Source organism: Oncorhynchus tshawytscha, linkage group LG05 (genome assembly GCF_018296145.1).
Source record: "Oncorhynchus tshawytscha isolate Ot180627B linkage group LG05, Otsh_v2.0, whole genome shotgun sequence".
NCBI classification, from domain to species: Eukaryota; Metazoa; Chordata; class Actinopteri; order Salmoniformes; family Salmonidae; genus Oncorhynchus; species Oncorhynchus tshawytscha.
Window position 1 is genome coordinate 83,880,948 of NC_056433.1, and position 20,984 is coordinate 83,901,931.

Sequence of the window (20,984 nt, forward strand, 5' to 3'; positions counted from 1 at the left end):
CATTTTTCCAAATGTATAAAAAAAAATAAAAAAATACCTTATTTACATAAGTATTCAGACCCTGAATTGAGCTCAGGTTCATCATGTTTTCATTGATCATCCTTGAGATGTTTCTACAACTTGAGTGGAGTCCACCTGTGGTAAATTCAATTGATTGGACATGATTTGGAAAGGCACACACCTGTCTATATAAGGTTCCACAGTTGACAGTGGATGTCAGAGCAAAAACCAAGCCATGAGGTCGAAGGAATTGTACGTAGAGCACCGAGACAGGATTGTGTCGAGGCACAAATGTGGGGAAGGGTACCAAACAACTTCTGCAGCATTAAAGGTCCCCAAGAACACAGTGGCCTCCATCATTCTTAAATGGAAGTAGCTTGGAACCACCAAGACTCTTCCTAGAGCTGGCCACCTGGCCAATTTGAGTAATCGGGGGCGAAGGGTCTTGGTCAGGGAGGTGATCAAGAACCCAATGGTCACTCTGACAGAGCTTTAGAGTTCCTTTGTGGAGATGGGAGAACCTTCCAAAAGGACAACCATCTCTGCAGCACTCCACCAATCAGGCCTTTATGGTAGAGTGACCCGTTGAAAGCCACTCATCCGTAAAAGGCCCATGACAGCCTGCTTGGAATTTGCCAAAAGGCACCTAAAAACTCTCAGACCATGGAAAACATTAGAGTGCAGCAACGCTCCCCTCAAGCTGACAGAGCTTGAGAGGATCTGCAGAGAAGAATGGGAGAAACACCCCAAATACAGGTGTGCCAAGCTTGTAGCATCATACCCAAGAAGATTCGATGCTATAATCACTGCCAAAGGTGCTTCAACAAAGTACTGCGTAAATGCCTGAATACTTATGTAAATGTGATATTTCAGTATTTTTTATATATATTTTTTAAATCAGCAAAAAATAGATGTCTAAACTTTTGACTGGTATTGTATATATCTTTTTTTTGTTGTTTCCTGTTTTGCATGTTATTTTGGCATTAATATGTGTCACATATCAGTTTGCAAACAATGTAAAAAAAATATATATAACTGAGTTATTAAAAAGCTTTCTTGAGTAAGGCAGCTCCAAAATGCATGTGTTTCAGCCTAGTTAAGTGCTTTCTGTGGTGGTTGGGCAGCCAGCGTAAAATAAGGAGTGTAGGGGTTGACAATGTTCTCTAGTTACGCCATGATCGGCTCAGTGTTCTGTCACTCATGGGGACACTATGTCACCGCAAAATCTACAGGGGGAGCTAAAAAATTCAAGCCCCTTTGGTGCTGCCATAGAGTTAGTTACATCTAAAGTGCCCATGCAAGAAGGCTCAAGGTCATCGGCCACAGATAAAATGACGTCAAATCACGTTATATCTACAGGTAGCTTTGATTGGACTGATCATGTTAACATCATACTTTCAACATCTTAGCTAGCAAGCTAGTAATCATCATCATGAATCAAGTCAACATTCTACTGGCAAATCATTTTCAATTCTCGTCAGAGAAAACCAGACTTTGATGACAAAGTTTGATGACAGAATTTGCCCTCGAAGGACCGCCGCACTACCTTCCTGTTCAAGTGAGCACAGCACAACAAGGTGATTCCAAAAATGAATATGCTGCGGCATAAATGATATATTATGCCAGGGAGATATGTATATTGTAGCTAAGAAAGTAATACCAAGTGTATTTTGTGTAGTAAGCTGTTAATAGCCCATGTGCTTCACCCTAATAATTTGGTCCCTTTCCCCCTACTAATTTAGCCTACTGTTCTGACTTGGTGGTGCAAATGTTAGCCTATAGCCTGTTTTAGAGAAATGTCATCATCGAATATTGTAAGTGCTTTCATTGTCTGCTTATATGCCCCCTTTATTTATCCAACGGTTCTGACATGGTGTACAGGGAGAATACGTTAAGAACGGCCCATGTTCTGAATTCTGTCGCTGTACATTTCAAAAGTGCTAAACAAATAGTTATATTGACTACGTCCTTTCTAGCTCGTTCATTAATGTCTTAATCGAAATTACAGATGGCCTCTTATCCACTTGTCGTCCCCTTATTCCATAGTTTGTACATCTGAATTGTCAATAGAACCATATTTGTTTAAGCAAGTCAGCCATATCAGTTATGTTTTTTTAAAGGCAGTAAATGAGGCTGATTGAACTGTTTCGCTGCCAGACAAGGCTCAACTGATAGTCAGGTGTAGCAGTGGTAAGGTTTTGGGACTGTTGTTGGGACAGCTTTATGTAGGCCCTAAAAGTTTGTGGGCACCGTTTCTCACCGTTATTGTACAATAAATGTATTGTTTAGTGTTGTGTAGTGACATGCATCAAAACATTTTTTTGTTTCTTTACCCTACCAAGATGCTAAAATCGCCACTGAGTAATGCAATATGTAATGTATGTATTGCATTGTGACCCATTCTGTCCAATCCTTGGGACATCCCTACTCTAATCCCCAACCCTTAACCTAACCGGTTCCTTACCTTAACCCTTTTAAAATGTCAACTTCAATGGGGTAGGGACATCCCAAGGTTCGGGATAGCACGAGCCTAGCACCAAGTACCTGCCCCTTTTAGCTCAAGAGCACCCCTAGAGGCAAAAGTTCTGTAAATAATGTTTTATTGTATGATTGGTTCTGATACGTATCAATTCAATTTCAATTCAAGGGGCTTTATTGGCATGGGAAACATGTGTTAACATTGCCAAAGCAAGTGAGGTAGATAATATACAAAAGTGAAATAAACAATAAAAATTAACAGTAAACATTACACATACAGAAGTTTCAAAACAATAAAGACATTACAAATGTCATATTATACATATATACATATATATATCTATATACAGTGTTGTAACAATGTACAAATGGTTATCACTCACTGGGCTTTGACCAATCAGAGGCCACACAAACAAAGAGATGCGCGCGCGAACCTTTGAGCGTCGGGTGCTTCCACCGGTGTGAAAATAGCCACAATAAGGATTAGCCACACTTGCTGAATTTTAGGTTCGCATTCAAAGTTAAAGTCCCCCATTGAAATGGATTAAAACGCATACAAAAGGCAATACTTTGTTAATTTGACACAAAACAGTACAAATCTGTTGAATAGATTACACAAATACTAGCGTTATGGCTCATATTCGTAACGCTCAAGGTACTAAACGATATCATAACCGCCATCGATAAAAGACAGTACTGTGCAGCCGTCTTCATCGACCTTGCCAAGGCTTTCGACTCTGTCAATCACCATATTCTTATCGGCAGACTCAGTAGCCTTGGTTTTTCGGATGACTGCCTTGCCTGGTTCACCAACTACTTTGCAGACAGAGTTCAGTGTGTCAAATCGGAGGGCATGCTGTCCGGTCCTCTGGCAGTCTCTATGGGGATGCCACAGGGTTCAATCCTCGGGCCGACTCTTTTCTCTGTATATATCAATGATGTTGCTCTTGCTGCGGGCGATTCCCTGATCCACCTCTACGCAGACGACACCATTCTATATACTTCCGGCCCGTCCTTGGACACTGTGCTATCTCACCTCCAAACGAGCTTCAATGCCATACAACACTCCTTCCGTGGCCTCCAACTGCTCTTAAACGCTAGTAAAACCAAATGCATGCTTTTCAACCGTTCGCTGCCTGCACCCGCACGCCTGACTAGCATCACCACCCTGGATGGTTCCGACCTTGAATATGTGGACATCTATAAGTACCTAGGTGTCTGGCTAGACTGTAAACTCTCCTTCCAGACTCATATCCAACATCTCCAATCGAAAATCAAATCTAGAGTCGGCTTTCTATTCCGCAACAAAGCCTCCTTCACTCACGCCGCCAAACTTACCCTAGTAAAACTGACTATCCTACCGATCCTCGACAAAATTGCTTCCAACACTCTACTCAGCAAACTGGATGCAGTTTATCACAGTGCCATCCGTTTTGTCACTAAAGCACCTTATACCACCCACCACTGCGACCTGTATGCTCTAGTCGGCTGGCCCTCGCTACATATTCGTCGCCAGACCCACTGGCTCCAGGTCATCTACAAGTTCATGCTAGGTAAAGCTCCGCCTTATCTCAGTTCACTGGTCACGATGGCAACACCCATCCGTAGCACACGCTCCAGCAGGTGTATTTCACTGATCATCCCTAAAGCCAACACCTCATTTGGCCGCCTTTCGTTCCAGTTCTCTGCTGCCTGTGACTGGAACGAATTGCAAAAATCGCTGAAGTTGGAGACTTTTATCTCCCTCACCAACTTCAAACATCTGCTATCTGAGCAGCTAACCGATCGCTGCAGCTGTGCATAGTCTATCGGTAAATAGCCCACCCATTTTTACCTACCTCATCCCCATACTGTTTTTATTTATTTACTTTTCTGCTCTTTTGCACACCAATATCTCTACCTGTACATGACCATCTGATCATTTATCACTCCAGTGTTAATCTGCAAAATTGTAATTATTCGCCTACCTCCTCATGCCTTTTGCACACAATGTATATAGACTCCCCTTTTTTTTCTACTGTGTTATTGACTATGTTAATTGTTTACTCCATGTGTAACTCTGTGTTGTCTGTTCACACTGCTATGCTTTATCTTGGCCAGGTCGCAGTTGCAAATGAGAACTTGTTCTCAACTAGCCTACCTGGTTAAATAAAGGTGAAATAAAAAAATAAAAATTCATATTAAGAATCTTTAACTCTGTGAAATCACCTCACTATGAAATCAAATTGAATTAGTCACATGCTTATCAGTAGGCTGATACTCCCTTTCATGGCCCCTAGATCCATAGATAAATCTGTTCATTTCAATAGAAATGTCAATACGCACAATAGGCTGAATAGTGAGGTAATTTTCCACAATTAAAGTTCCTTAATAGGAGCTACGACACTAATATTTCTGTAAACGCTTCAGAATTGTAATCTGTTTGTGTAACTGAGTATGATGATACCCCATTTCATGGACCCAAGATCCATAGGTAAGGGGCAGCAGGTAGCCTGGTGGTTAGAGCGTTGGACTTGTAACCGAAATGTTGCAAAATCGAATCCCTGAGCTGACAAGGTAAAAATCTATCCTTCTACCCCTGAACAAGGCAGTTAACCCACTGTTCTTAGGCCGTCACATTGAAAATAAGAATTTGTTCTTACCTGACTTGCCTAGTTAAATAAAGGTTAAAAAACAAACATTGCATATAAGTATGCCTACAATGGAATCCTACAATCTAGTTCAGCCACAGTGCGATATTTTTGTTTGTTGTGGTTGCAAAATTAACAAATTCTTGTCTTTTGTTGAACTTATATTTCCACATTCCGACCTTGTTTAGCATTATCTCGTCCAAATGTGTCATTATTCCACTATTTGTATCTGTTTGAATCACTTTCAATGATAGACTTTTACTTTGAAGGAAAACCGCAAACTCCTCTATAGTCGCTCATCCTTATTGTGGCTAGCTTCACACAGATACCTCTTTTTGACTAAAGTTTTCCATAAACTCTCGATACAGTTTGAATTTTTTTTTTTTTAAACCCAGTTAGCTAGCTAAGCAAGCCATGTCGTTTTTCTATGCATGTAATAACGCAAGTAGAATTTACATTTCGTGGGGATTTGTGAACTACTGAAAGAAAGTAAGCAAGGTAAAAACACAAGCTTATCAATGCTAGCTAGCTAACGCTACTTAGATGGCTAACGTCAACGGAATCAGAGCGAAGCTTGTTAACTAGCTACCTTGCTAACGAGCTGGCTGTAAGCGGTGCTGTTATCCAAACCTAACCTGCAGCCAGCTAGCTAACCTTGACAAGTTTAGTGCCTGTACAACCTCCTTAGCCGTCTAAACGCAACGATTTACGATAGAGTTGGTTGGCTCCGATGCCATAATAAAATGATTCAAAACGACTGACTTCAGCAACAAAATAATAGCCCACAATATACACACAATATTGTTCTTTGGATGCTAAAATGAGTAGTTTTGATAAGAACGTCATTTTACGACATTAGAGCTGTCTGCCCACACTAGTCGCCGCTCAACTCCATCGTAAATCGTTGCGTTTAACCGGCGTTTCTATTCCTATGATTTAACTAGTAGCTTGCTACATCTATGGTTTGTGGAGAAAAGTACGAGAATAATGTTCTTTGTTTTGTAGTGTACACCACCTAGGCTGTCATCACCACCATGTCGCAGACCACTCTGTTGGAAGAGGTGGTCCAGTGGAGTAAGGACACCTGTCGGCTGGAAGTCAAATCCGTCCTCCCCAAACTCATCATATCCTTTCGTGGGTCACTATAGTACAAAACATGGCATGGAGCATAACTTATTTACTTATAGTTGAAATGACTGTAAACATCAGTTCCGGGGTCTGCACAAATGCACTTCAAACCTATCCAGTTTATGTGGTATGCCTGTATGTGTAGCTACTACTGTTGAAGTCAAATGGCATTACCTTTGAACTCCTTAACTGTGTGTACTCCATGCATTATAAGACCGAAAGCTGGGAAGAACATATACGTAAGTCTCATTTTTTTTAACATCAAATCAAAGTTTTACGAGTCGTGAAAACACAGATTTGCTGCCATTATCGCAGGTCCAGCAAAATACGTGTGTTTCTAGCTACAACCGTGTAGCAATAACGTTTAAAAAATATCAGAACGAGCAACATCGGAGACTGGAATATAAATATACATGCGTACATACTTATAATGGTGTGTAAAGACAGTTTTTGACTCAAATTTTAGTTGGGGACATGAAGTTCAGGTCGCAGTTGTAAATGAGAACTTGTTCTCAACTGGCCTACCTGGTTAAGTAAAGGTGAAATCAAAATCAGAAGTTGTCACCTGTCAGTAAACCCCAGTCATAATTCAGTGTTCTCCATGAATAAGGCCTGGAGTGAAAGGACCAGTGGCACTCGTTCTCTCATTTCATTTTTGTGTCTTCTTTTAGATGTGCTGAAAATCATCACAGACATGTTCCTGCCTCACCTCAGCCTGTCAGAGCTGGAAGATGAGTGTTTCTCCAAGGTCTTACCTAAGGAAGGACATATTTCATTTCTTGTTTGGACACAGACACGCATGTTCACAAGCATCAGCTCAGTGTGTGTGTGTGTGTGTGTGTGTTTAACTGTTGTAATGTCTGCAGGTAGGGAAGATGTTCGACACACTGATGGAAGAGATCACTAACCAAGTAGGAGGGCTGTCCATTCAGAACACGGAAATACACTCTTTTCTCAGGAACATTCTACAGGTGTGTTCTTAATGCCTGGTAAATTCTCTGTCTCTGATACAACATGAGAGAGAATCACTCCCCTGTCTTTCTCTCTGTTGTGTTTTAAGGTATAAGTTGTTTTCCCCTCTTTAAATCTGAATGCTAATTGTACTGAGTGGACATCATTAGCTGGGGGGAGTTCTGTTTGCCAGGTGATGGTGCAGGTGTTGGAGGTGCTGTCTGGCTGTGTGCGTCATGTCTGCTCATTTGAGGAGGCTCCTGCCCTGGATAGTATCCGCTCCTTACCCTCCTGCATCCTTAAGGTCCTCAGGAACACCTTCCATCACTGCAAGGTATGACTGCAAGGAATTCACTGTTTTAATTATTCTTACTGTGCAAATGTCTATGTCTAGGAGTATTCTCTAAGAGTCCATCATGTTCATATGTAGTTTTGTACTGTATGGAGTCAGTGGCGTTATTACAATATGTTGTGGGAATGACTGTTTCCCCAGGAGAGTGGGGAAGTGTACTGTGGGCGTCTGTCCCTGGTGGGAGACCTGCTTCAGGGCCTGTTTAAAGAGGCTTACTCACTACAGAAAGGCCTGATGGAATTAATGGAAAGGATCTCCTTGGAGAACACAGCCTCGGAGGAGGACGTCTCCGACATCATCACTGGTGTGTGGTGTGTGTGTGTCTCTCGGAAGAGACTTATGCATCTGTCTGGTTGTTTGTGGGTAGTAATTCTCACTGTAGATAAAAGGGACCATTTTATACTATTCAGTGTTATGGTAAGACATTGTCATACATTAACAATAGTTTTTGCCTCGGTGATGACAATGAAAAGGTGTTTATTTTCCTCAGTGATTCATAGTCTCCTGGATATATGCTCGGTTATTTCAAACCTTGACATCGCACTACACGCCAACACATGGAAATTCATTGTTAAGTAAGTATAGAACGTGTACATTTTTAATCATCATAAACATTATCTGATCGATTGTAAATGAATTATTCACTAAGTATAGTCCGCCCCACAAACATTACATTTTGCTGATAATTTAAATCTATCTGGCTGTTTTTGTTGGCTGACTGATTGATTGATCTGATCAGGCAGTGTGTGAAGTATGGGTCGTTGGTGGAGGAGCGGCTTCGTCACGGTGACATCACATCCTGTCTGTGCGATGACCTGCTGGCATCGTTCCACAGCTGCCTGGAGCTGGCTGGGCAGATCAGTCAGGCGGGGCCACAGGTACACGGCCAATCACATCACAGTCTTGAGGAACACACCCTATGAGCGAAAGACGACGATACATCTTTTGGGTTGAAAAGCTGTTGAAAATAGATATTTTTGTCTGAAAAGACGTTGAAATGTATATTTTTGGTTGAGAAGATGTTGAAAATACATATTTTTTGGGTGAAAAGACGTTGAAAATAAGTCTTCAACTTTTGTTTTTTTTGTTGCTGCGGGCTCACTAAACATGACCTTGATGAGTGGAATGTGCTGATTTCCTTCTTTAATTATTTATTTATTTCACCTTTATTTAACCAGGTTGGCCATTTACAACTGCCACCTGGCCAAGATAAAGCAAAGCAGTGCGGCAAAAACAACACAGAGTTACACATGGAATAAACAAACGTACAGTCAATAACACAATAGAAAAATCTGTATACAGTGTGTGCAAATGAAAAGCCTGGAGTCCAAATGTATTATTCATTAGTATTACACAACAATGGAGAACATTTTTTTTGCTTGGAGTTTGTTACTGGTCAATTCAGGACAGAAATGCAACATTCTCACTGTGACCCTAGATGTCTGAGCATGAGGTGAAGGGTAGAACACAGTCACACAGTGAAACAATGCTCTCTGCTTGATCTGGTTGTTCCTGCTGTCCTGTTGAACCGCTGGTCTCTGTGTTTTCTACAGCAGGTGGCACACAGCCCAGAATACAAGCTTTTTCAGAAAACTACAAAGATGTGCAGATTTTTTGCCAACACATTAGTTCATTACATAAAGGAATTCAAGGCTTTTCTTTCTAAGTCTTGCGGCCGCTTCCACCAACTCTACCTTCAAATTGTCAGGTACAATACGGCTACACTTTCTGCAACTCACGCGTACTGTACACTCACACACACACCCCCCCTCTATGGTTAACGTTTGATATTTTATCCACAGCAAGTTTCCCCCCAGCCTGTGTTCCCCAGTGCTCCCCTCCCCTCTGTCTGAGGAGCTGAACGGAGCAGCTCTGGTGCCCATGGACGCTCTGCTCTCCCAGCTGCTCCCCCTCAGACCCTTTGCCGAGTCCGTCCTCAACCCCAGCCAGCGTGAGTCCACCTCTACCTTCACCCATGTGTAGAAAAATATGAAATACTGCAGTCTATGCTAACCCATGTGCTTTATTGACATTGTTTGGGGCCACAAGTTTTTTTTCCCATGATGCACTTTACTGCCATGAGCCTTAGGTCTTGAATTGTACAGTCTGTTTCCTTATTACATCCATGTCCACTGTCCCACGTCCATCTGGGGCCTCTGTCAATGTACTGTAGGGATGCTTTCCGCCTCGAGACATATGTAGCAAACACACACACACACACCCCTTCTGTTGGTGTCCTTTGAGGACATTGGTTTGCTGAGTGTGCTCTATTTTTTATTTTTTTTCGGGGGGGGGTCAGAGGTCAACTTGGAACACAATTCTCTCACATCTCATAAGGCCAAAGTACCACTTTGAATATCAGGGCTCTGCTTGTTATCCGTCATTAATCAGGCGACATAAACAGTAGAGAGAAGAAGTTCAGCTCTTTTTTACTGACTCTGATCTTATCGACTCGTTCAGTCAAAAGAACTAATCTTTCGACTCGTTTAGTTCCTTTTGAGACAGTAATGCCCAGTGCACACAGGACCACCTTACCTGCAAACGATGAACTAAAGACTCATGATTCTACAAGTTCACGTCAACAATGTTGATCGCTAGCAAAACAAATATGATAATTTCTTGATGCATTTGAAAACGAAGTCTAGTTGTGGCCGGACTAGATTGTGAACGACTGATATGGGTGATAAGAACAATATCGTTTGGACTGCAGCCCCCCCGCCCCCCTCCCCCGCCTAATGATTCTTGTTCGAGTTTGTTGAACAGAGGCTGTGTACGTTTTTGTTTCTACAAAGCTGTGTCCATCATAACATTCAATAATTCATTGTATTCATTCTTGCACCATGCGACCAATGATCATTTCTAAACATGTCTTTTTCGTCTATGCTGCCTGCAGCACGATCTGTTTTCCTGCACGGCTACATGACAGACAGTAGTTGGTCGGAGGACGTCTCTGGAGCCACTGAGCCAGAGGAGAGTGTAGTAATCCTGCTGTAGGACTTCACTGCGGTCAGCAGGTCAAAACTAATTACTAAAATGAACGAGTCACTCACAACAACAAAAAACAAAGCACGACTTGAGTCAGTAAAAAGAGTAGATTGCGATAATAATGCCTAAAAATGTCACTAATAATAATGCCTAAAATACCCCCTCGTGTCCATTTTTACCAGTAGGCCTACAGTCTCATGAGTCTTGTCAGGCCCACCTTGTGTTGAGTGTGAGCCTTTTTGTGGCCCCTGCCTGTCCTGTTTGTGTACCTGTATGTAGAGTTGAGTCCTGAGACAGAGTTACCTCATTGCCTCCTGCTGGTGAGTGTCATGGGTCAGTTCCCCTCCCATCCAGAGGAGGCACTGCAGCTGTGGTGTGACGGCAGCCACTTCCCTGAGGACACACCCAGGTAGGAGGGCTCTAGACTATGGCTGTCGACCAGACATTAGTCAAATAGTTTTTTTATTTAGTTTGACTAGTGCAAAAGAACCAATTAAATAGTCCCAAAAACTCCATAATACATAATACATTCATTTTCACCCAAACATTTTTTTGATGTGGCATTCTCTCTCCCCTCTCTCTTTCTCTCCTCCCTCTCTTCCCCCCCTGCCTGCCCTGTCTTCAGACTGCCTCTGTTCCGGGCCTTGTTCCAGAGCTTCAGGCGGTGCTGTATGGAACGCAGGGTTCCAGTCCTGTTGCCTGGGGTGATGATGAAGGGTCAAGCCCAGGGGAACGTGACCCTACATCATCACGTCTGTGTGATGCTCTGTGCCCGTGTGGCATCGCTGCCTCCAGAACACTTCCCCCTACTGGTGAGGCCCTGCCCACAAACTGTTGGGTGTAAATTGTTGTAGATTTATTTTTTTATTTTACCTTTATTTTACCTTTTATTTTACTAGGCAAGTCAGTTAAGAACAAATTCTTATTTTCAATGACGGCCTAGGAACAGTGGGTTAACTGCCTGTTCAAGGGCAGAACGACAGATTTTGTACCTTGTCAGCTCGGGGATTTGAACTTGCAACCTTTCGGTTACTAGTCCAATGCACCACTAGGCTACCCTGCCGCCCCCAAGATATTGTGTGTAAGAATTTTACACACACCGTGTACACACACATACTCTAAACAGCACTTTGGCACATGAGTTTTTCCTAGCTTGGAAAAACTGTAAATGATTGCATTATGATGAAATTGTGGATACAGTATGTTTATGATATCATACCAAATCTCCGTTTCTCTGTTTTATTTAGTGGAAACAACAAGGTTATTTCTGGTGAAATTATCACCCTGAAATGCGGGCTCAATCATTATCCTTCATCTGTTTTTTTCTACTGTGGATCAGTTCATACCAAACCTTCCTCTCTTTGTTTTGTTCTCTCTCTCTGTCTCTGTCCTTCATTTGTGCTAATCCATCCATCAGGAGCGTAGTCTGTTGGAGGCCGTGCTGCAGCCTGACACCCAGACGGCCCTGCTGGCTACTGACGTGTGGTGCTTCATGGCCCGGTGAGCATCTGGCCACAAAAACACCGGCCTTCCTTCCACCAACACTGACATTGCTTATAAACTGAAGCTTTTTCTTTTTTTTTCATGGATAAAATTAGCTCACTATGCTTATGTGGTTGTCTCACCTAACCACCTTTTTTTTAAAAATGGATGTACTAACTGGAAGTCTTCTCTGGAGGGAGACTGTCTGCTAAATGACTCACATGTAAAGTACACTTCACATAAATGTTGCGATACTGTAAATGTCCGTTGCATGTCCTGTGTGTTTGCTGCCGGCTGTGAGTGACTCTGTCCTCTCTCTGCAGGTATGGTACAGCTGAACTGTGCTTGCATCACGGTCTCCTCACAGCTCAGCTGGTGAGTAGAGAGGACAGGCGGACCACAGGGGTCACACCTTCTCCCTTGCGATCAGTGATCTCTCTCTGTCTGTCTCTTTCTCTCTGTGTGTATCCTAGTTTATCATCCCTATCCAAGGCCCAGTCCCAAATCCACCCCTAAGGCCTACGCACTTGTGGAGATCTGAGAGGATTTGATCGTTATAAGACATGTGGTGTATTTAGCCTATCACAAGGCAAGCTGGAGCTGCTACCAGATGGCTTAACACCTGTCAAATCCAGTCAGATCTCCACAAGTGTGTAGGGTGCAAGCCTTAGGGGTGGATTTGGCATCTCTCTGTGGGCAGGGTGGCTGTAGACTAGGGCCTCTCTGATACCCCGACAGAGGCGACAATTGGTGTTTCTGGATCCTGGGGGAAGGAGACACCTGTTAGTAACCGTGCCCCAGGTCATGAAATAAACTGAAGCTACCTACCTTCCCTTTTTCCACCCCCCCCAGGTGAAGTCGTGTGGTGGGGAGTGTTACCAGCTGTCCCACCTGTCTCTGCTGCTGAGACGTATGGTGTTCCTCATGACTCCTGAACACCAGGTCAGACAGCAGCACGGAGAAAATGTGTGTGTGTGTGTGTGTGTGTGTGTGTGGGGGGGGGGTGTGTCGCTCTCTGGTTTTATAAAGTGATATGAGCTTGTGGGTTTGTGTTTTTTTATTTACATTTTGACAGAGTGTGTTTTTCATGTGATATGTGTTATACATTTCTGTGTGTTTTCATTGTAGATGGAGTTGGTGGAGCGTTTCCCTCCCTCCCAGGATGACAACCTCCCTGTATGGTGTCACATCCTCCTTAGAGCCCTTTCCCATGATGCCCGGCTGCGGGTCAAGGCCGACATCATCACCTTAACTGACACCACTGTGACAAACTGGCAGAAGGCTGGGTGCAAACTGGGACAATTGGACAAAGTGGTGAGGAGGACAGTTCAGACTCCCTCGGGTTCAGAAGCTGCTTTAGACCAAGGGGCAAAGCCTATCTAAAACGCTTTTTAGTGCCCAGCTGAACACTAAGGTTAATGTTGTAATCTAGTCCACTGGAGTGATAGTGCTGAACCTACTTGTTTTATACAGCCTCATTGACAAAAATAAATAAATAATGAACATGCCTCGTGACACATTTCGGCCTTAGTTACCACGCTGAAGGTCTCATTTCATTACCAAGAGTATAGACGGGGCAAGGCTACACTATTATCTGCTACATGGTTGTCTCCTGTCCTATAGTAGGTGTTGAATAGAAAGATCATGACTGGATATAAGAGCTTAGAGAAGGTGAAGAGTTTGGTTTAAGAGCTTAGATAAAAAGTACCAATAAAATAAATCTTGTTTCGTGTGAGGAAAATCAGGGTAGAGAAGGTCATTTCTTGTCGTCCTATGTGGACCGTTCTGTTTATAATTTAGTATGAAAGCACTACAGTATGGCCTGTCAGTTCGGCCCATTTTCCCGCCCCCCAGAACAAAGCTCTGTTGTCCCTGCTGATGGTGGTTCGAGGTGTATCTCCAGAGGCAGAGTGTGGGTCGTCTGCACCGACGATCATCTCACAACTCTGGGTTGCCATGTGTCCCAGTCAGGTGAGGGAAGTGCTTCAAGACACACGCAAACACACTCACAAGTACATTTGGGTGTACAGTTTGCCTGTTCAGTTAACTCTATCCCTTTTGATTGGCAGGTGCAGAGCCACCCTAGCATCCAGTGCACTCTGAAACTACTCCTCTCCATGTCAGCCATCTTGGTGAAGAGTTTTGACCCACAGGTCATCTGTCAGGTACAGAACACAAACTCACTTCAGTGACTATGATGCTCAGTGATGTGTTAAACTATCAGGTCCAGTGCGCTATCCAGACAACGCACAGGAGGGAACTTGACCAGTAGAATACAAAAGGTGCAATTTTGACAATCACTCAATTAGCCCATGTCAGAAAAACATTTTCTTCATTGGTAAGTTAGTCTAGCCAGCTATCTAAGCTAGTAGTAATCATGGTTAAATTACCGACCGGGAGGGGCCCCATGGATTTTGTTAGTCACTCTCAGTCAGATATCATATTCAAAACTGAAAACTTTTCTCTCTGCCCCATGGCAAAATGTGTGGAATTGCAGGAGATTTACTTCAAAACAATGTTTTGTCTCCGCTGTCAAGAGGGGGGCTAAAATGTTTTGGTCACAAGGTGTGGGGGGCCCGCCAACAACATTTCACTTAGGGCCCCCAAAAGGCTAGGGCCGGCTCTGACTGCATGTGTAGGGATGGATGTGGGTAGGCAAACTCTCTCCATCTCTCTCTATATGTCTCTGTCTCTCTCTGCCTCCATGGTGGCCGGCCTCACTACTAAAGCCACGTTAATTTTGTTATGAGAACTTATAGGAGCCTATCTTTTTGTTAAGAATATAGCTTCATTTCAGTCAACTACTCATACTGGGTTCAGGCTCCGTTTTAACGTTAGAAGCTATCAGGCGAAAAGTAGCCAGAGTCCTTGAGCTACCTGGCTGAAATTCCAGCGACTATTTACCAGTTGTTGTGTATTATAAATTGATTGAGTGTGTTTTTAGGCCCTTGTGTGTGTGGGAGCCATGGTCTCTGAGAAGTGTCCTGATGACCTGCTGCTGGCTGCTCTGGAGTTCTTGGCCTCTCTAGGCAAGGTGTTCATCCCACATGATAGCCAGGTATTGTATGATAGCCAGGTACTACTGTATGATGGACAGAAAAATGTATTCTGAACAAAAAATATTAAGTGTTGGGCCCATGTTTCATGAGCTGAAATTAAAGATCCCCGAAATTTTCCAAATGCACAATAAGCTTCATCTCAAATTTTGTGCACACATTGTTTACGTCCCTGTTAGTGAGCGTTTCTCCTTTGCCAAGATAATCCCATTCATCTGACTGGTGTGGCATATCAAGAAGCTGATTAAACAGAATGATCATTGCACAGGTGCACCAAAAGGCTACTCTAAAATGTGCAGATTTGTCACACAACACAAGTTTTTAGGGAGCGTGCAATTGGCAATTTGAATGCACAGAGATACCGTGATGCGATCCTGAGACCCATTGTCATGCCGTTCATACGCCGCCATCACCTCATGTTTCAGCATGATAATGCACAGCTGAAAAGGTCTGTTCTGCTATGGCCTGCATACTCCAGACATGTCACCCAATGAGCATGTTTGGAAAGCTCTGGATCGACGTGTACGACAGCGTGTTCCAGTTGCCGCCAATATCCAGCAACTTTCACACAGCCATTGAAGAGAAGTGGGACAACATTCCACAGGCCACAATCAACAGCCTGATCAACTCTGTGCGAAGGAGATGTGTCGTGCTGCATGAGGCAAATCGTCACACCAGATACTGACTGGTTGTCTGATCCACGACCCTACTTGAATTATTTATTTTTTAAGGTATATGTGACCAACAGATGCGCGTGTGTGTGGTGTGTCGTCCACAGAGTCAGGTGTTTCCCAGGCTGAGTGATGTGTTTGGGGTCCTGCTAGCTGAGCGGTCCTGGCTAATAAACCAACATGCCCTGGAGGCCTTCGCCCACTTTGCAGAGGTGAGACTCTCGTAAACACTGTTTTTAAGTGATAGGAATATAATGTATCTTAAAAATTCTTATGAGTTTCCTTCTTCCTGAGGGCACTTGGCTGAGTTTTTATTTAAAACTGGAGGGATAGTGGCCACTTTAATGTACGTATGAACATCAATGTGCATGTACAGTGCTTTCAGAATGTATACACATCCCTAGAATTTTTTTCACATTTTGTTATATTCCAAAGTTAAATTAAATTAAAATGGATTCGTAATTTTTCTTCAACAATCTACACAAAATACTTTGTGAAAGAGAAATTATAACATTAAAAAAAATCACTAATGTATCTTCATTAGATAACTATTCAACCCCCTGAGTCAATACAGTTGAAGTCGGAAGTTTACATACACCTTAGCCAAATACATTTAAACTCAGTTTTTCACAATTCCTGACATTTAATCCAAGTAAAGATTCCCTGTTTTAGGTCACTGAGGCACTGAGTTTGAAGGTAGGCCTTGAAATACATCCACAGGTACACCTCCAATTGACTCAAATGATATCAATTAGCCTAACAGAAGCTTCTAAAGCCATGACATCATTTTCTGGAATTTTCCAAGCTGTTTAAAGGCACAGTCAATTTAGTGTTTGAACTTCTGACCCACTGGAATTAGGATACAGTGAAATAATCTGTCTGTAAACAATTGTTGGAAAAATTACTTGTCGTGCACAAGGTAGATGTCCTACCCGACTTGCCAAAACTATAGTTTGTTAACAAGAAATTTGTGGAGTGGTTGTAAAACGAGTTTTAATGACTCCAACCTAATTGTAAACTTCTGACTTCAGCTGTACATGTTAGAATCACCTTTGGCAGCGATCACAGCTGTGAGTCTTTTTTTGGGTAAGTCTCTAAGTGCTTTCCACACCTGGATTGTAAACAATATTTGCACATGTCTTTTTTAAATTCTTCAAGTTCTGTAGTGTTGGTTGTTGATCATTTCTAGACAGCCATTTTCAAGTCTTGCCCGAGATTTTCAAGACGATTTTAAGTCCAAATTGTAACTAGGCCACTCCGGTACATTCAATGTGGTTTTGGTAAGCAACTCCAGTGTATATTTGACCTTGTGTTTTAGGTTATTGTCCTGCTGAAAGGTGAATTAGTCTCCCAGTGTCTGGTGGAAAGCAGACTGAACCAGGTTTTCTAGGATTTTGCCTGTGCTTAGCTCTATTCTGTTTATTTTTATCCTAAAAAAAAAACTCCCTAGTCCTTGCTGATGACAAGCGTAGCCATAACATGATGCAGCCACCACAGTGCTTGAAAATATGAAGTGGTACTCAGTGATGTGTTGTGTTGAATTTGCCCCAAACATACAGCTTTTTATATTCTGGACAAAAAGTGAATTTCTTTAGCATATATTTTGCAGTATTACTTTAGTGCCTTGTTGCAAACAGGATGCATGTTTATTCTGTACAGGCTTCCTACTTTTCACTCTGTCATTTAGGTTAGTATTGTGGAGTATTTACCAAGTTGTTGATCATCCTCAGTTTTCTGCTATCACAGCCAAAAAAACTCTAACTGTTTTAAAGTAATCCTTGGCCTCAAGGTGAAATCCCTGAGCGGTTTCCTTCCTCCGGAAACTGAGTTGGCAAGGACGCCTGTGTCTTTGTGCTGACTGTGTGTATTGATATACCATCCAAAGTGTAATTAATAACTTCACCATGCACAAAGGGTACTCAGCATCTGCTTTTTCCTTTTTCACACACCTACCAATTGGTGCCCTTCTTTGCGAGGCATTGGAAAATTCTCTGGTCTTTTGTGGTTGAGACTGCGTGAAATCCACTGCTCGACAGATAATTGTATTTGTGGTGTACAAAGATTAGGTAGTCATTCAAAAATCATGTTAAGCACTATTATTGAACACAGAATGAGTCCATTCAACTTATTCTGTGACCTTGTTAAGCACATTTTTACTCCTGAACTTATTTAGGTTTGCCAAAGGGGTTGAATACTTATTGACTCAAGACATTTTTCTACAAACAAAAATTCCACTCTGAACTTCTGGAGAATTCTGTGTAGATAATTGACACAATCTCAATTTTAAATTCAGGCTATATCACAACAAAATGTGGACAAAGTAAAGGGGTGTAAACAAATAAAAAATAAATAAATATTTAACTGGGCAAGTCAGTTAAGAACAAATTCTTATTTACAATGACGGCCTACCTTGGCCAAACCTGGACGATGCTGGGCCAATTGATGTGATACATCTAAGTCGTTCTGGATAAGAGTGTCTGATTGAATATGTCCGTAAACACACCAGCCAGCTGGTCTGCGCATGCTCTGAGGGCGCGGCTGGGGATGCTGTCTGGGCCTGCAGCCTTGCGAGGGTTGACACGTTTAAATGTTTTCCTCACGTCGGCTGCAGTGAAGGAGAGTCCGCATGTTTTAGTTGCGGGCAGTGTCAGTGGCACTGTATTGTCCTCAAAGCGGACAAAAAAGTTATTTAGTCTGCCTGGGAGCAAGACATCCTGGTCCGTGACAGGGCTGGTTTTCTTTTTGTAATCCGTGATTGACTGTAGACCCTGCCACATACCTCTTGTGTCTGAGCCGTTGAATTGCGACTCTACTTTGGCCAGCTTCTATCTCAAGGCCATCATACTGTTAAACAGCCACCACTAACACTGAGTGGCTGCTGCCAACACTGACTCAACTCCAGCCACTTTAATAATGGGAATGGATGGGAATTGATGTAAAATATATCACTAGCCACTTTAAACAATGCTACCTAATATAATGTTTACATACCCTACATTATTCATCTCATATGCATACGTAGATACTGTACTCTATATCATCTACTGCATCTTTATGTAATACATGTATCACTAGCCACTTTAACTATGCCACTTTGTTTACGTACTCATCTCATATGAATATACTGCACTCAATACCATCTACTGTATCTTGCCTATGCCGCTCTGTACCATCACTCATTCATATATCCTTATGTACATATTCTTTATCCCCTTACACTTGTGTCTATAAGGTAGTCGTTTTGGAATTGTTAGCTAGATTACTTGTTGGTTATTACTGCATTGTCGGAACTAGAAGCACAAGCAGTTCGCTACACTCGCACTAACATCTGCTAACCATGTGTATGTGACAAATAAAATTTGATTTGATTTGCTAAATGACTAACGTGTGTCATGTTCATGTTTCAGGTCACCAATCATGAGGAGGTGATCTCCCAGAGCTTGTCTTCAGAAGACACCAAAAACAAAGTGGTGAATTTCCTCAGTAAGGTAATGAATGGTACACATCCAATACACAATCATTGGGACCTGGAGATAATAAAAGATGGGACTGGACATTGTCGTGGAATTATTATAATCAAAGGGGAGACTTTTTTTCCCCCTCCATTTCATTTCCCCAAAACAATTTAACTTTATTTAATTACTGCAGTATTGGAGTTGGTAAGTAACCACTAGGAGGTAGTCGCCAAAAACTAAACTAGCAGAACTGAGCCACAGCATTTTATAGTTAAGACACATCCTCCTGAATACATGACAAACAACAGATGTGTGGAATGGGTCAAACGGTTAGGATTATTATGAAATAAATGAGTAATTCATAGCAGACAGTATCTGCTATGAAGACTGTTCTCATTGTACGGAAACCAGGGTTTGGCCCCCAAGACGAGGTTCTCCTTATCAGCAATTCATAACAGATCTCGTCCCTGGTACCTTAGACACCAATTTTTTTTAGGTCAGTTGAGAACATGTTCTCATTTACAGCTGCGACCTGGCCAAGATAAAAAACAAATCAGTGTGACACAAACAACACAGAGTTACACATGGAATAAACAAACGTACAGTCAGTCAATCACACAATAGAAAGAAATATATATACAGTGTGTGCAAATGAGGTAGGATTAGGGAGGTATGGCAATAAATAGGCCGTAGTGGCGAAGTATTTACAATTTAGCAATTAGATGTACAGAAGATGAATGTGCAAGTAGAGATACTGGGGGTGCAAAGGAGCCAAAAAAAAACAAAACATGGGGATGAGGTAGTTGGATGGGCTATTTACAGATGGAGGCTCAGTCCCTCACATGCACCACTGATCATAGAATGGAATGTGGCTGTTGGGTTTTAACACCTAGCCATCACTTAATCAGTTGCCAGCCCAAGCTTCAGAGACTCTTCTCAGTTCACACGTGAGATCTAAGAGCCCTGTTCTATTGCATAAAACAACAGTATTAAAACATATTGTACTTTTCTACCATAACATGTGTTCTTCTAGACTATTAACGCACAGGAAACGGCGGAGACTCGGCTTGAGAGGTTAAGATTGGAGACGCCTGTTCTTGATAGACACAACATCATACTGGAGACCAATGAGGAAACTGCTGCTGAGGTTTCAGCTGCATCTGCCGATGATGACCAGTCCACTGCTGACACCGAGGTGAGTGATGAGGCTGATGCCTGTGACCATATTATGTGTGGGTTTTTTTTTGGGGGGGGGTGAAAGATTAACTCTACAACAGCTGTTGATGGCAAACTTGGCAGATTTATTCAGTGAGAAGATGGTAATTCAAAGACAAATAGTTTCTGTCTCTGAACCAATAGCTCAAAATACCTTATTCATTTCACTTCCTAGACGTAATTACTGATCGTACATTATTCACCAAGTCTGTCCCGTCAGTGACTCATTACCCCCCTCCCCCATCCAGCCCTGTCCCAAGCGAGCACGGCAGGAAACCAGCGTTGAGGAGTACAGCCGTTACCTCCAGACAGCTGAGAGTTCCCTGAGGGCCCTGCAGACGCTGGTAGAGGGGCGTGCCACCGACACCCCAGATTGGGTGACATCCAGACTACAGGAGCTGCAGACTCTGATAACCCATATCAGCACAGCCAACCCACCAAACCACTAGTGAACTGGACATTTTTGTATTTTTTGTATTTTTATAAAATAGGGTTTGTATGGGGGGAAAAGGGTCAGTCCTTATTAAACATGAATCCCTTGAATATGGAGTCTTTTCAGTAAATTGGGTGTGTCCAGGCTG

General features: G+C 42.5%; 1 protein-coding gene across 4 annotated transcripts; it reads left to right on the forward strand.

The window, feature by feature from the left end:
* The first annotated feature begins 5,407 nt into the window (after positions 1 to 5,407).
* On the forward strand, positions 5,408 to 20,946 carry lg05h1orf112 (linkage group 05 C1orf112 homolog). 4 transcript variants are annotated; one of them, XM_042322571.1, is made up of 24 exons: positions 5,408 to 5,606; positions 6,114 to 6,232; positions 6,436 to 6,475; positions 6,908 to 6,996; positions 7,103 to 7,207; positions 7,381 to 7,521; positions 7,681 to 7,843; positions 8,030 to 8,114; positions 8,279 to 8,417; positions 9,093 to 9,247; positions 9,342 to 9,490; positions 10,804 to 10,933; positions 11,150 to 11,336; positions 11,942 to 12,024; positions 12,330 to 12,381; positions 12,859 to 12,948; positions 13,135 to 13,320; positions 13,861 to 13,977; positions 14,076 to 14,171; positions 14,951 to 15,064; positions 15,841 to 15,945; positions 19,141 to 19,221; positions 20,222 to 20,383; positions 20,652 to 20,946. In XM_042322571.1, the coding sequence occupies exons 2-24, from the start codon at positions 6,143 to 6,145 to the stop codon at positions 20,850 to 20,852; spliced, it is 2,760 nt and encodes a 919-aa protein (XP_042178505.1). In that variant the 5' UTR covers positions 5,408 to 5,606; positions 6,114 to 6,142; the 3' UTR covers positions 20,853 to 20,946. The 4 variants fall into 4 exon arrangements, with proteins under 4 accessions (XP_042178505.1, XP_042178507.1, XP_042178506.1 ...); XM_042322573.1 differs by having other exon boundaries at positions 6,908 to 6,984; XM_042322572.1 differs by having other exon boundaries at positions 5,408 to 5,597.
* The last annotated feature ends 38 nt before the right edge of the window (positions 20,947 to 20,984 follow it).

Bases quoted from the DNA above. Each gene is read 5' to 3' on its own strand.
- lg05h1orf112 (XM_042322571.1), top strand. From the start codon at position 6,143: ATGTCGCAGACCACTCTGTTGGAAGAGGTGGTCCAGTGGAGTAAGGAC. The intron at 9,491-10,803 runs GTGAGTCCACCT...ACCTGTATGTAG, and splicing joins CGTCCTCAACCCCAGCCAGC to AGTTGAGTCCTGAGACAGAG. The intron at 20,384-20,651 runs GTGAGTGATGAG...TCCCCCATCCAG, and splicing joins AGTCCACTGCTGACACCGAG to CCCTGTCCCAAGCGAGCACG.